The sequence below is a fragment of the Danio rerio genome, chromosome 15 (genome assembly GCF_049306965.1).
Source record: "Danio rerio strain Tuebingen ecotype United States chromosome 15, GRCz12tu, whole genome shotgun sequence".
Taxonomy (NCBI): domain Eukaryota; kingdom Metazoa; phylum Chordata; class Actinopteri; order Cypriniformes; family Danionidae; genus Danio; species Danio rerio.
This window is the reverse complement of record NC_133190.1, coordinates 49,657,501-49,675,000: the sequence shown is the minus strand read 5'-3', so window position 1 is coordinate 49,675,000 and position 17,500 is coordinate 49,657,501. Positions and strand designations below refer to the sequence as shown.

The window sequence follows — 17,500 nt, the reverse complement described above, 5'->3', positions numbered from 1 at the left end:
TCATGAGTTTTGATCATTTTAAGTTGAGTGAACTGATACATTCCTGGAATTCAGAGCTGGTTGTAATTACTCATCTATATGGAATGATTCTAAAGATGACATCATCAAATCGAAAGTTGAGTGAATCGTTACATTCTTGCTATTCAGAATGGGTTCTAATCTAGAATGCTTAATGGATGACATCATTGAATCCAAAGTTAAGTGAATTGAATTGTAGTTGAATTGTGAGTTGATGGAATTGGACAGTGAATTGTCACGTTCCAGCTATTTAGAACTGGTTCTAATCCAGAATGCTTTAATGATGACATCATCGAATCGAGAGTTAATGGAATTGTGATTAAATCGTGAGTTGACTGAATTGGACACATTGAATCATTATATTCCTGCTATTCAGAACAGGTTCTAATCCAGAATGCTTTAATGATGACATCATCGAATTGAGAGTTGAGTGAATCATTACATTCCTACTATTCAGAACTGTTTCTAACCATTGGTTAAATGCTAATCAACTCATTATATTCCTGTTATTCAGAATGGGTTATTATGAAGGATGACATCTTTGAATCAAGAGTTGAGTGAATCAAATTGAGGTGGCGTGTATGACGTGATTCAAGCAAATGAAGCAGCTGAGTTGAGCATTTTGCTTGTATGACTTGAGTTGGAAAATCTGAACTTCAGCTGACATTTGCGGTGCGTTAACCAGGAGCTTGCTCTTGTAGGGGAGTGATGATGATGCAGTGCCTGTTGTTGGTGTCTCTTGTCAACACTTAACAACAGTTCATGAAACTGGGCTCATCTCAGTCTGAATTACCACTGAAAGCCTCCATCATCCAGGTATAATTTCTGTATGAGTTGTTGAACTCACAGAGCTAAGTGAACCTCTGAAAGGATCTAATGGACTCAGACATGGCGCCAAACAAATCTACGCTGTTTTTCAGCCTTCCTAAAGCACAAAGCACAGCTACTGTCTCAATAAAATCCATGTTAGCCGTTTAGCAACATAGCTAGAGACACCGGACAGACAGAATCCATGCCTGTGATGTGAATCCACTTCTATTGTGAAGTGAATTTGATGTGCAAATGAAGCGAGCAAACTCAAAATGTTCACGTGTCTATTTACATGCCAGGTCAGGTGTAAACACCAGCATAATGATGACATCAACAAATCGTGAGTTTAGATCATTTTAAGTTGAGTGAACTGATACATTCCTGCAAGTCAAAACTGGTTGTAATTATTCATCTATATAGAATGATTCTGAAGATGACATCATCAAATCGAAAGTTGAGTGAATCGTTACATTCTTGCTATTCAGAATGGGTTCTAATCTAGAATGCTTATAAAAAGATGACATCATCGAATCAAGAGTTAAGTGAATTGAATTGTAGTTGAATTGAGTTGATGGAATTGGATAGTGAATCGTCACGTTCCAGCTATTCAGAACTGGTTCTAATCCAGAATGCTTTAATGATGACATCATCGAATCGAGAGTTAAGTTAATGGAATTGTGATTAAATCGTGAGTTGACTGAATCGGACACATTGAATCATTATATTCCTGCTATTCAGAACAGGTTCTAATCCAGAATGCTTTAATGATGACATTATCGAATTGAGAGTTGAGTGAATCATTACATTCCTACTATTCAGAACTGTTTCTAACCATTGGTTAAATGCTAATCAACTCATTATATTCCTGTTATTCAGAATGGGTTATTATGAAGGATGACATCTTCATCTTCATAGTGAATGACGTGATTCAAGCAAATGAAGCATCTGAGTTGAGCATTTTGCTTGTATGACTTGAGTTGGAAAATCTGAACTTCAGCTGACATTTGCGATGCATTAACCAGGAGCTTGCTCTTGTAGGGGAGTGATGATGATGCAGTGCCTGTTGTTGGTGTCTCTTGTCAACACTTGACAACAGTTCATGAAACTGGGCTCATCTCAGTCTGAGTTACCACTGAAAGCCTCCATCATCCAGGTATAATTTCTGTAAGAGTTGTTGAACTCACAGAGCTAAGTGAACCTCTGAAAGGATCTAATGGACTCAGACATGGCGCCAAACAAATCTACGCTGTTTTTCAGCATTCCTAAAGCAAAAGCACAGCTACTGTCTCAATAAAATCCATGTTAGCCATTTAGCAACATAGCTAGAGACACCGGACAGACAGAATCCATGCCTGTGATGTGAATCCACTTCTATTGTGAAGTCAATTTGACGTGCAAATGAAGCGAATTTGACCCGAGAATGAAGCGAGTAAACACCAGCATAATAATGACATCAATGAATCGTGAGTTCAGATAATCATGAGTTGAATAAATTGATTCAATCCTGCTATACAGAGCTGGTTCTAATCCAGAATTCTTCTGAAGATGACATCATCGGATTAAGAGTTGAATGAATCGGACACAGCAAATTGTTACATTCCTGCTGTTAGAACTGGCTCTAATCACTTATCTATATAGAATGATTCTAAAGATGACATCATCAAATCAAGACTTAAGAGAATCATTACACTCCTGCTGTTGTATTCAGGAAATCGTTACATCATTGATATTCAGAACGGGCTCGTATCCAGAATGCTTTTAATAATGACATCATCGAATCTAGAGGTGAGGAAATTTGAGATGTTATAGTATTCAGTGAATTGTTACATCCCTACTATTCAGAACTAAATATCAGTGTTCTGACCTGGTGTTTGGTGATGAGCGGCGGCTCACAGATGAACTCCTCCTCCTGAATGGACCAGAAGTATTTGTCCATCAGGTGTTCAGGAGAAGCACAAGTCTCCAGATCATCCTCTCGGGTCAGCCGTCTCAGCCATAGCAGCTCGCAGTTACAGTGCAGAGGGTTTCCCCCAAAGCTGACCGTCAGCCTGGACGAGCTGGAAGTCTTGGGCTCGGACAGAACCTGCGCGTGCTGGAAAAGCGTGTCCGGAGGGAGAGTCTGCAGCCTGTTGGAGGTCATGTCCAGACGCACCAGTTTGGTGAGCAGCGTGAACGTGCCCACACCGATGTGGTCGATCAGGTTGTGGTCCAAGGTCAGCGTGTTTATGTTAGTCATTCGAGCGATGGCTTCCCACGGTAAAGTCCGCAGGTTGTTGTAGGATAAATCCAGATCCTCGATGGTGGCGACGAACTCGTCAAAGGAGGACTCTTCAATGTGGTGGATCTGGTTGTTTCCTAATATCAGGTGTCTGAGGTTCATCAGGCCTTTATTGGAAAGAAGATGACATTTGAAAATTAGCACTATAATGATCGACTGGAAATAAATTAAATAAAAAGTGCACAAAATTAAAGTAAAAAAAAAAAACTTGTTTGTAAAGTAAGAATATTGACAAAAGTAATAATGATAAAAACAAATGAATAAACAAAAAAACAACCAGCACATACATGCATATACATAAATAAAATAATGAATAAAAACTGACACTAACAAAAATAAATAAATTTTCATGAAAAATTATTATAATAATCGACTTGAAAATGAAACATTCACTAAAATTAAAGTGAAAATAAAAGAAATGATTTCTACTTTATTAATTTATACTACTATTACTACTACTACTAAAAATATAAATAAATAAATAAATAAATAAATAAATAAATAAATAAATAAATAAATAAATAAATGCCCATATTTGAATACTTTCATATAGTTAATTTTACAAAAATTAAATCAAAACTGAAACAGAAACAAATATACAGTAAAAACTGAATCAAATTATAGAATTTAGATTGGTTTCTAAAAAACAGAAGCAAACACTAAAATAAATCATGAATTGGAAAAGCAAAACTACAAAAGAAAAATGCAAATAAATATTAATAAAATTAGAATTAAGACAATTTTTTAATAAAAAACAAAAACAAAAATTATACACACCCACCACTTTATTAGGTACACTTGTCTAACTGCTCGTTAACGCTAAGTTCTAATCAGCCAATCACATGGCAGCAACTCAATGCATTTAGGCATGTAGACATGGTCAAGACGATCTGCTGCAGTTCAAACTGAGCATCAGAATGGAGAGGAAAGGGGATTTAAGTGACTTTAAACGTGGCATGGTTGTTTGTGTTAGGCGGGCTGGTCTGAGAATTTCAGAAACTGTTGATCTACTGGAATTTTCCCGCACAACCATCTCTAGGTTTTAGAGAGAAAGATCTGAAAAAAAGGATATCCAGTATGGCAGTTCTGTGGGCGCAAATGCCTTGTTAATGCCAGAGGTCAGAGGAGAATGGCCAGACTGGTTCCAGCTGATAGAAAGGCAACAGTAACTACGAATCTATGCCATAAAGGATTAGGGCAGTTCCTTAACCCTTAAAAACCCTATGTTTTTCTTGTCTCATCTGTTTTTCTGTTTTGCTTAGAACCCATCTAATTGGTCACTTCCAGCTTGCTGTTCCTTGATTGGCCTACAGTGTTTTAAAAAGCCATGACACAACTTCCTTTTGTTGAAACTTTTTGTTAAAAACGCTTGTTGAAACTTTTGTTTGTGGTATAGTGCAGAGTTTTTGAATGTGTTAAGAATGTGAATATTGAGATTTGTGAGTACTGTTTGTTTTGTGTGACTACTGAGATTCTGTCGAGATTTGAGAGAACTTTTATTGTTTGTTTTGTTTATGATACTTTGTTCCACTGGCTTGTTTAATCTGTTGCCTGCTGACATTGATTTTTGGATTGTCCTTTAAATATGGTTGCCTGTTTTGTAAATATTATATATATATATATATATATATATATATATATATATATATATATATATATATATATATATATATATATATACATACATACATACATACATACATATATATATATATATATATATATATATATATATATATATATATATATATATATATATATATATATATATATATATATATATATATATATATACATACATACATACATATATATATATAGGGATAATAAGGAGTTTAACGCAACTTTATTTGTAAAACCTTTTGACCTCTGTTTTTGTGTTAGATAGTTAGGGTAGTGAATTTTCCTTTCTTTTCTTTGCGATCAGGTAAGTAAGAGATTTAACATAAATGAATTTTTGGATGTTATGTTGGCCTTGTCAGTTATTTGACCTTCAAACTCCAATAAATCTTATCCTTTATTTCCGTTGTCCTGTCTTTCATGTTGTGCACCATCCCTAGACGGTGCGTAACGAACATTAAAAAGGAATTCAAAATTAAACTGCAATAGCATTATGTAGCATTTTAAAGCTAAAAATAAAACGATTGGAACAAAATAAACCAAAACTGTCAAATATAAATAAGATTAAATAAAAATATATAACTATTTTAATTTAAGTAAACACAAAAGCCCGTAACAAAATGGCTAAAACTACACATCAGGCACACGTCATAAGACATTAATATTAGGTTAGATTTAGGTTGTGACATCAGGTGACCACAATTCAATGTCTAGCCAGCGTCAAAAGACAATGTTACTTTGACATCCAACAATGACGTCAAATGACGTTGATATCTGGTTGATTTTAGGTTGTGTTGGAAAATTAGCTTCAAATACTGACACTTATTCATCATGTATGACAAACAAAATCCAACGTCTGATAGACATCATATTGATAACATCCACACAACGTCAAGCTTTAACCTCATTTGACCTTGATATTTTAATTTTAGGTTGGACGTTGGACATCGACATCAGTCTGACGTTGAGTTCTGACGTCAACCCGATTTTTATTTCCAAACAAAATGCAACGTCCCCATGATGTTGGGGTACAACGTCAATCTGACGTCATGTTGATGTCTTGTGCCTGCCGGGTAGCTGAACATAAGCATTCATTCATTAATTCATTTTCTTTCAGCTTAGTCCCTTTATTCATCAGGGGATGAAACGGCGGAATGAATCGGCAACTTATCCGGCATATGTTTTACGTAGTGGATGCCCTTCCAGCTGCAAGCCAGTACTGGGATAGACCCATACACACTCATACACTACAGCTAATTTAGTTAATTTAATTCACCTATACCCCAAGTGTTTGGACTTGTGTGGGAAACCGGAGCACCTGGAGGAAACCCACGCCAACACGGGGAGAACATGCAAACTCCACACAAAAATGCCACCTGACCCAGGCGGGACTCGAACCAGCAACCTTCTTGCCATGAGGCGAAAGTGCTATCCACTGAGCCACCATGCTGTTTCCAAAACATAAGCATTAGAACTAATTTTAAAAATAATTAAAAGGGAGAGAAAAAACAAGAGAACGAACCTTTGAGTTGGTCGCTGTTGATGACGCTGAGGCGGTTCCCGTCCATGTGCAAAGCGCGCAGGGATTTGAGGCCCATGAAAGCGTGCGGCGCGATCTGGCTGATGGTGTTTCTGGAGAGCGTCAGATGCACTAAACTGGTCATGTTCAGAAAGTCTTTCCTGCGCACGGCTGTGATGAAGTTGTCTGTGAGCCGCAGCTCCACGGTTTTGCGGTCGACGGTGGGCGGCACGAACAGCAGGCCGGTTTTGGCGCACAGGAGGGTGAGTGTGGGGGAGATGGTCTGACAGATGCAGCGGCCTGGACAGAGCTGAGCCTTCGCCAGCGCACCAAACACCAGCACACAAAACACCAGCCTCTCCATGACCAATCAGCTACCGGCACCTGAAAACACACACACACACACCGAGATGTCAGGATTCCAGCTTCACATATTTAACATGACATACCTTACATAACAAATTTTACTTTTGCTAACTAACTAACTAACTGACTAACTGACTAACTGACTAACTAACTAACTAACTAACTAACTGACTGACTGACTGACTAACTAACTAACTGACTAACTGACTGACTAACAAACGAACTAATCATCTAAATAACTAACTAACTGACTGACTAACTGACTGACTAACTGACTGACTAACTAACTAACTGACTAACTAACTGACTAACTAACTAACTAACTAACTGACTGACTAACTGACTAACTAACTAACTGACTAACTAACTAACTAACTAACTGACTGACTAACTGACTAACTAACTAACTGACTAACTAACTGACTGACTAACTGACTAACTAACTAACTGACAGACTGACTGACTGACTGACTGACTAACTGACTAACTGACTGACTAACTAACTAACTAACTAACTGACTGACTGACTGACTGACTAACTAACTGACTAACTGACTAACTGACTAACTGACTGACTGACTGACTAACTAACTAACTAACTGACTGATTAACTAACTAACTAACTAACTAACTGACTGACTGACTAACTAACTGACTAACTGACTAACTGACTAACTGACTGACTGACTGACTAACTAACTAACTAACTGACTGATTAACTAACTAACTAACTAACTAACTGACTGACTGACTAACTAACTGACTAACTGACTAACTGACTGACTAACTAACTACCTCACTAACTGACTAACTGACTAACTAACTAACTAACTAACTAACTAACTAACTGACTGACTGACTGACTGACTGACTGACTGACTAACTAACTAACTAACTAACTAACTGACTGACTAACTGACTAACTAACTAACTAACTAACTAACTAACTAACTAACTAACTGACTGACTGACTGACTGACTGACTGACTGACTAACTAACTAACTAACTAACTAACTGACTGACTAACTGACTAACTAACTAACTGACTAACTGACTAACTAACTAACTAACTGACTAACTGACTGACTAACTAACTAACTGACTAACTGACTGACTAACTAACTAACTAACTAACTAACTAACTAACTGACTGACTGACTGACTAACTGATAGACTGACTGACTGACTGACTGACTAACTAACTAACTAACTAACAAAGTAAAATGAATGAATAAATGAATACATACATACATACATACTTACATACATACATACATACATACATACATACTAGGGATGCCACGGTTCTCAATATAATATTGAACCGTACGGTACGACCTCCACAGTTCAATTTGCTCTTGTGAATTGCGGTTTTCTCTGTTTTGCATTTAAATAATTTATGTGCATTTTATATTCCCCTGAATTGACTGTGTGTGCCTGTAACTCCATGAGCTGAGATGAGGAAACTCCTCCCCGTGAATAAATATCCAATCACTATGCTCTAAAGTTAGGGGGCGCTTGACCATCATTCCACACTTTAACATGGCGAGCGGCGGTGAAGTGAAGCCGAGGCAACAGTACCAGGAAGCGCCGGCGAAGTGAGGCAACAGTATGGGAAGTGTCGACGTCTTTCAAATCTGCAGTGTGAGGACATTTCGGTTTTGCCAGTAAGTATAATGCCAATAAAAGAAAAAACGGTGAACAAAAAACAAGTGTGTGCAAGCATTGATTTAAATGTATAACCATGACTGCACATCAGCAGCGCCATCACCCAGTAATATCACTGTCTGAAGGCAGGACAGCAGAGTATAAAGTCCTCCAAATAGCAACAATCCCTCGCTGAATCTTTCCAGCAAACAAACCCAACTGGTTCTGGGAGACACAAAATAACAAAGGCAGTGCGGGTGTTTACTGCTGAAGATTTGCATCCGTTTTCGGTGATTGGAGATGTGGGCGTTTGTCATCTTATAAAAGCACTCGATCCGCGTTACAGACTACAGTCTCACATTTATTCAGCACCGAGATAATAAAGATGGTTTATTTATGTTTACTGAAGTACAAATATGTTTATTCGAAATGGTCAATTCATCTTTATTAACTCCACATGTGTGTTTATTTTCAGAGTGGAGGATTTCATGTGTTCCCCAGTTTGTACATGGCCTACCAGCAGCTGTGAGATTTCAGTGTTCATTTTTTTATACAGTACACTAGGAACTAGAGTACTTTTCTTGGCTTTAAAGTAAAACAAAATGAGTATTGCAATAAATCGTTTTTATTTTATTCTCCTTAACCTCTTACTGTTCCTATTGCCTATAGAATAAAAAAAAACATGTCAAGCCATGAGAACCGAACCGAAAACCGTGTTAAAAAACCAAAGTATGTATTGAACTGTGGGCTAACTGTATTGTAGCATCCCTAATACACACACACACACACACACACACACACACTTGATTCATTTTATTTGGAATGACTATTGCTAATTAAAGCAACACAGCATCCAAATAATCGTAAGAAGCCCATGATGTTTCACAGTACAAGCAGCATACAACCATTGATGATCTTTTGCGTGGCACTATTAAACACTCAATCCGTTCTACGCGTAGTATTAAGTAAATGGATTAATGATAGCGATGGCATCGTCTTCTCCACACATGAAGACTGCCTATTGTTGCAGATACAGAACAACACTTTGCAATTTGTTTAGAGTCTTTTTTACTGAGTCCGGCTATTTGTAGTCCCCTCACACACAGTGTATGAACGTGCCCTAGGCTACCGTAAATTAAAGCCACCAACTTTGTGTTGAAGCCACACACTTTTAGGGCATTCGTTAATGGTTGATATTTCAGCATTGTTTCTGAATAGCACAGATACATGTATGCGTCAAAAAACACACACACACACACACACACACACACACACACACACACACACACACACACACACACACACACACACACACACACACACACACACACAGTTAAAGTCAAAATTATTCTCCCTCCTGTGAATTGTCTTTCCTTGGTCAGACATTTCTCAAATGATGTTGAAGAAATTCAGGAATTTTTCACAGTATTTCCCATAATATTTTTTCTTCTGGAGAAAGTCTTATTTGTTTTATTACGGCTAGAAAAAAAGCAGTTTATTCTATCCCATTTTACCGTTACTGCAAACTGTATTGTCCCTTTTGGGGCGATTTGTTCTGCAGTGAAATAGTTCTACAACACATACCACACACTTAAGACAAACATTAAACAACTATAATAGTACTAAAAAACAGCAACTCATTCTTCCAGTTAAAATTCAGCATATTGAATGCACAAGGAAAACAAATGAAAGTTTAAATGTGTTGGTCCTTGCAAAAGGGACCCTATACCGAGATCCAGAGGGAAGGATTTAAAATGATTCAAAAGGAGGATGGGATATATCAGATGTAATGTAATGTAATGTAACATTCGGCTTTCATACAAATAGGATGATCTGGCACTTTGACACCGAGTACTTAGACATCGAGTTTTTCTGTTTTACCTTTAAAGAAGCAAACCAACAAATCAATAAAAGGTTAAAATAAATTCTCTATTGGCCCAATTGCACTGAGTGGTATGGTTTGGTTTAGTACACTTTTATGGCGGTACCGTACCACTTTTTGAGACCACTAGCACAACACAAGGGTACCAAAAGGCGGAGCAAGAGGCGCAGCTGAACGCTAATGGTTTACTGAGATGCATCAGTCACTCGTGCAACAAGCTTCTGGCTTAAAAACAATGAAAACAAAAGAACTGCCATTTTTAAATACACACATCGTAATAATATATACATATAATAGCAAGTCATGGTCAACCCGAGCTTAAACAAACCTTGTCTTCGACATGATGAACAAGAGCATCTACCCTCGTAGTTGTTTACAAGGCTGTCTAAAGAGAAATCGGTTTCGCTTTCTCCAGAGAGCTCGCCGCACGTCTATGTTTGAAATGAGGAACTTCTTGAGCTGATGATAATAATGTGCGCGTGATTATTGAAGTGCTTCTGACATCTGATCCTTTCAGAAACGGACAAACGTGAGAGTGATGCATGAAAAAACAGAAGAGAAGCAGAGAAAAAAAAATAAGGGGGCAAATGATTCTTCAGCAAACATGAACAAACTGCCATGTTTAACTATTATCATCACCTTTTGGACTATTATGAACTCTGGATGACGGAATTGCTCTCTAACAGAGGCTTCATGTGCTGCTGAAGATTACACACACGGATGAGAGGATTATACTGACTGTGGGCTATATTTTGTGTTGTTTTTGAACCCAAATAAGGATTAAATGTATGTTGTTTGTATTTCTTCTGTAATTGGTAATATATCAGAGATTGTAAGGGTTTGTATGTATTTATATGTTTATTTATTTATTTTATATAACTGCAGACGTTACAGTAGGCTAATTCACACTGTCATTGATCTGCAGTGTAGTTTAAGATTAGTAATAAACATTTATGCAGTGTTTATGTGTACTAAGCATCTGTTTTTGAGAAGTGCTTCTCATATGATATGTGAGCGACCCGTTCAGCTTTACTGTAGACATTTTTTTGAGTGAGCACGACGTCGACTGAAACTTTCTGTTAGAGATCTGTGCGGGGCTAAATTTTGAATCCCTCTCACACCCACTCGATCCCGCTTATATTCAGCATTTCCTGTCCCACTGCCCGACCCATTTTCCACCCGCTGCGCCCGTTCCCAAAAGGGGGAGGGGTGGGGGAGTGGATGGGTCGGGTGGGGCAAAAACCACCCAACAACAACAAGCTGTCTGTATAAACACACACATATACAGTACGAAGCTCTCGCTCTTAATCAGACAGATACACACACACATAGACACCAACAAATAAGCTAAACAAAGCATCACGCTCTCTCATTCACACACATACATATGAGTGCTCGCTCGCTCGGGAGTCTGGAACAACTTTGTTAGACCGCCCGCTCCTGTTCAATTTACACCAGAGTTAGCGACCGCCCCCGCGCTTTATTCGGAAATTTATTCCAGCGGCACAAGAAATCTAGTCGGGTCCCATGGTACAGCCATGGAAATGCAGACTTCTACTTTCTGTCGTACACCACGCCCACCAAAACCAGCACTGGTACCCTTTTGGCAGTGGAAACAAAAGCCTGATAAAGGTGACCCTTAATGACTTGTACTGTACTGTACCACTCAGTGGATAAAGACCTTATAAAATGCCACCATAAATATTAAACGTTGCTAATTTAATAACATCTTTTTTGGCCTGTCCTACATAGCCCTTCAGTATTTTCATTAAAATTTTTAATTAACAATAATAGCACCGAGGTGCTTATAACTTTCGACTAATTCAATCTGGTGGTTATCAACCATATTACCTAAAAGGTCAATATTATTCGCCCCTGTTTAGCACTATTAGGTTTGAATAGTCTACAGAACAAACCACTGTTTTACAACAATGACTGTAAAAAATATGGACGACGCGACAGCCCCTTTTCCCATTGAACGCTTTGAGGGCAAAACGCCTGCTTGACGGGCACAAACTGTCGCAAAAGACTGCTGAAATTGGAGCCTTGACATGCGCAGAAGGACTGTCTGATGGAGCCAGAGGAGGAGCCGCGAAAATGAGTCGAGCTTCCAACCAAACGCTTTATGTAAAATCAACCACGCCCCCCGAACTTCTCAGCATGCGTTTGCTGTTATATCAACACAAATGGATGTAATAACATTTACAAATATGAGGGTTTTATTTATTCAATCGCGCTAGCTCCGGGCGCATAACCTACTCGCGGCGTCGCGGGCTGATTCCGGCTCACATGCGGCAGCGCCGGCTCGCTCGGCCGCCGCATCTGGCTCGATTGACTCGGGCTGGATTCGGGCAGTGAGTCCAGGCATCCGGAGTAGGTCCAGCAGAGGTAGTCAGTCTGAGCTCTGAGGGGTAAGTCTCCGGCTGGAATCTAGCCGGAACTGGCCCGAGTGTATTTTGCTATCTGGGTGGCTAGGCGTACGTGTATCAGCAAACTAATAAAGCCCGAAAAAAGCCCTGACCTCAGCGAATAAACAGTGTTCCACCAGGATCATGTATATCAGAAACTATAGTTTACTGCTGAACTCATTTTGTCATGGTAAAATAACACAGAAGTCGAGTAATAACACTTCAGTCTCCTGCCGAAGCTCAGACGCGCTGCTTTGAGAAACTGTCAATCACAACTGTCAATCACGATGACACGCCCAGCATTAAATTACTGCTAAAAACAAACTGTTTACAAAAATGAAGATCTGCACCTATTTCAGCACAATAACCAGTGCCTTAATCCACCAGAACCATATTTCGGGACAGTTTATTGCAAGTGTAATTAATTTTTTTATTTGGGCTGAAGTCTCCTTCATTAACACGGAGGAGGCGGGCTTTATGACTTGTACTGCAGCCAGCCCCCAGGGGGCGATCTAGCGGCCGAGACCTTCACTCAAACGCAGGCTTGCGGCACACTTGTTTTACAATGACTTGCCAAACTACCCTAACTTCACACTTATTAACCTAGTTTAAACTTTAAATGTCACTTTAAGCTGAATACTAGTGTCCTGAAGAATATCTAGTCAAATATTATGTGCTGTCATCATGGCAAAGAGAAAATTGATCAGAAATGAGTTATTAAATCAGAAATGAGTTATTAAAACGATTATGATTAGAAATGTGCTGAAAAAAAATCTGCCCTGTTAAACAGAAATTGGGGGAAAATATATCTACAACTTCAACTGTATGTAGGCCGAGGCTTATATTTTCAATGAGGCTGGATTATTATGAGGAAAGAAAGGTCTGTGTTGTGTGGAATATTCAGAGATCAAGGCTGCTGTTTTTGAGCGAGAGGTCAGGAAAACTCTTGATAAACTATAGCAGGATTGAGGGTCACTGACCGCACTACAGCCTCTCAGAGGATTACTGCTTTAATACTGCTCTGGATCACTTCTTTCTAAAGGCGGTGAATATGTTTTTCATGTAGCGGTGATTTGTAACCTGACTTTCCTTTTCAGCTGATTTCATCTTCTGATGTGGCAGCTATAGTTTTTATATAGAGCATAAAATAAATCCTGCCCTGCGTTAATATCTCAGAAATATATTGCATTGAGAATGTACTTTTAATAGTATTGTTTATTTTATTATTTAAATTGTGTTAATTTTACCTGCAAACCACAGTCAAACATGCATTTACTTTGCTTTTTTGCCATTTCAGAAATATACAGACTGAAGCATGTATTTCCAATGAGCCTGTGTTGTAATAATGGCTCTTTGGAGAATTTGAGTGTGATCTGCACCGATCTTAAACCCAAAAGTAACGCTGCGGAAAATGACACCGTGGTAGGAGATGCTTAATTGTCCAATAAATGGAGTCAGTAAAGCTGCGGGAGGACTAAAGCGGCTGTGATCTGATCCGTCAGGTTGTGATGTGCTCTGATGGCTCCATGTGCTGCTTTCTCATCCACATTTAGCCCTATTGATCCTCCGTTCTGGGGTTTGGCTTTGTGCTCATAGGGTGGAGAGAAATAATAAAAGAAGACATAAAATGTTCTTTTTGAAATAAGCACAGACCCCTGATTTATCTTTAAAACACATGTGTGACAACCTTAATAACACTTTACATTGGTCTTTCTTCAACCATTTTCCATTCAACTGGACAAACAGGTCTTACACACTATTTATTTATTTAATCTATTTAATGTACCCTCTCTCTTATACACCCTTTTGTGACAAATTAGTATGAGAGATTTTATATCAGGATATAATAAAATAAGATCATGTGTATGAAATTGAATGATTGAAATACTCTCTCTAGTGTGAAAAAGTCTAGGTGGCTTTTTAAGTTTAAGGCTTCTTTATGAAAGCAACAAAACACAAACTATTTATTTTGAATTGATGCTATAATCAGGATGATTGCGTTCGGAATGTTAAATAAAGCTACACACTATGTGCATTACATATACAGTGAAAAGGACTTTACTTTAACACTTGCCAAACTGCCAAATGCGGGAAGATTTCAGCTGTGGCGGGTTACGCCTGTTTCACACCGCAAGCGTCAGCGGCGCGTGAGCAGCGCGTGTGTTTTCGGCGTCCATGTTAACAGATTAGAGCTTTCATACCGCACGCAGCAGCACCGCGTCAGAGCGAGGCGTGAGCGTCGCCGAAGCAGCAGTGCAGCGATAGTTTCGGCGCTGGGTCTATTTTTGCCGCCCTGCTCACGCTCAATTAAAGTGACAGTGCATTGATAATGACCAAAACACATTAAATGACAGTAAAAAGTAGAAATTTTACCCAATAAATGCGTTAATAATTGCTAATGGTTTATATATAGTCATTCAAATGAACTTAAAACGATTAAAAACAGCAACAAACATTTATTTAGGCCCGAACTACAAAACCAAATGTAAAACAATTTTAGTATCAGTTTTGCTTAAGTTGCACACTAGTGTTGTAGGAGAGGGGAAATATAATATTTACGGGATTTGTAGTCCATAGCGAAGTGTATTGTGGGTAGTGTAGTTCGACACGCATGCTGGATGATGTGAGCTCGCTGTGTGCTGTGCAGCTAAGCAGAGCAAGAAAGTTTTAATCGGCTTTGTTTTATGTTCACTCGAGTTATTCCTACCGGGAGCTGTTTGCTCTGTGAATCTGACAACACGAAAATAAGTAAAAGAATGGCATGCATTGGTTACTTTTGTCCGTCTCATCATCTGCACGAGCATGAATTAACGAGCTGTTATTCTGCCGCTGGACATCACTGAAGCGGAGAAAGTAACACTAGTTTGATCATGTATAAATATCATTATAACTATATTGTATAAATATGATAACTAGGTCTACAGCAACCTGATAATCAAAAAACAAATGACATGATATCACAGGCGATTGTCTCCTGACTGTAGACGCTTCTCATATAAGTTAGCTTTAGAAGCATACATCACTATTTGATCTATAAAATTTGTAAAATAAACATTTGCAGGTTAATGAAACAGCATAGGAGGGGCCTTGGTGCAGATGAAAAGTTTAAAGAGTGTATTTGCATATAGAGGGACATGGGTAACTAGATAGAATCGATAGAGATAGGTTGATCTCTGCAGCAGCTGCCGAAGAGCTGCGCGCTGCAGACGCAGCTGGTGAGAAAGGCAAACGCCTGCGTGCTGCTACTGCTCGACAAACGCGCTGCTCACGCGCCGCTGACGCTTGCGGTGTGAAACAGGCGTTAGACAGCCTTTTCCGCTAGCCACTTTAGCTGGTTGAAAAAGATTTTATATGGTAGTTTTCGTAAAAGCAAGGTTCGACAATATGGACGGCCCAATATGCGTGCACATCTTACAATCGTGAAGCAGCACGACTGACAAAAACTGTGTCCGTGCAAGCAAAACAAAACAAAACAAATCAAAACAGGTGAACACTGAACAAAAGGATGATGACTCGAATGCACAAAATATGTGATTTACGTGACATTTTAAACAACAACAACAACAAAAAATAGACAAAACAGAACTAGACAAAACAAAACAAAAAATAGACAAAATGACAAAGCAAAACTAGACAAAACAAAACTAGACAATACAAAAAATAGACAAAACTAAAAGCAAAAATAAACAAAACAAAACTAGATAAAACTAAAAGCAAAACTAGACAAAACAAAATAGACTAAACTAAAAGCAAAACTAAACAAAACAAAAATTAGACAAAACTAAAAGCAAAACAAGACAAAACAAAACTAAAAAAACAAAACTAGACAAAACAAATATACAAAACTAAAAGCAAAACTAAACAAAACAAAACAAAATAGACTAAACTAAAAGCAAAACTAAACAAAACAAAAATTAGACAAAACTAAAAGCAAAACAAGACAAAACAAAACTAAAAAAACAAAACTAGACAAAACAAAAATATACAAAACTAAAAGCAAAACTAGACAAAACAAAACAAAATAGACTAAACTAAAAGCAAAACTAAACAAAACAAAAATTAGACAAAACTAAAAGCAAAACAAGACAAAACAAAACTAAAAAAACAAAACTAGACAAAACAAAAAAATATACAAAACTAAAAGCAAAACTAGACAAAACAAAACAAAATAGACTAAACTAAAAGCAAAACTAAACAAAACAAAAATTAAACGAAACTGCATAGAGCAAAACTAGACAAAACAAAACAAAACTAGACGAAACTACATAAAGCAAAACTAGACAAAACAAAACTAGGCAAAACAAAAAAGACAAAACTAAAAGCAAAACTAGACAAAACAAAACAAAAATTAGACAAAACTACACAAAGCAAAATTATACAAAACAAAACTAGACAAAACTACACATAGCAAAACTAGACAAAACAAAAACTAGACAAAACTACACATAGCAAAACTAGACAAAACAAAAACTAGACAAAACTACACATAGCAAAACTAGACAAAACAAAAACTAGATAAAACTACACATAGCAAAACTAGACAAAACAAAAACTAGACAACTACACATAGCAAAATTAGACAAAACAAATAAAAAATAGACAAAACTACACAAATCAAAACTAGACAAAACAAAACTAGACCAAACAAAACAAAAACTAGACAAAACTACACATAGCAAAACTAGACAAAACAAAACAAAAAATAGACCAAACTAAAAGCAAAACTAAACAAAACAAAAATAGACAAAACTAAACTAATCAAAACAAAAAAAATAGACAAAACTACACATAGCAAAACTACACAAAACAAAACTAGAGAAAACTAAATAAAACTAGTCAAGCCCAAACTGCCGGCTTTAACAGACAGAATATCAAACTAATTTTTAAATTGTTTAAATGAACGGAATTAAATACAACCCAGTTTTTAAGTGATTAAAATTCTTATGGGTAA

General features: G+C 37.6%; 1 protein-coding gene across 4 annotated transcripts in view; it reads right to left on the bottom strand.

The window, feature by feature from the left end:
• Nucleotides 1-17,500, bottom strand: part of lrfn1 (leucine rich repeat and fibronectin type III domain containing 1) — a 346,207-nt gene that overhangs the window by 29,539 nt on the left and 299,168 nt on the right. For all 4 annotated transcript variants that reach the window (XM_073922832.1, XM_073922833.1, XM_073922834.1 and 1 more), the window contains 2 exon segments: nucleotides 6,249-6,629; nucleotides 2,693-3,213 (listed from right to left, as the gene is read on the bottom strand). In XM_073922832.1, coding sequence (XP_073778933.1) covers nucleotides 2,693-3,213; nucleotides 6,249-6,609 — 882 coding nt within the window. In that variant the 5' untranslated portion in view covers nucleotides 6,610-6,629.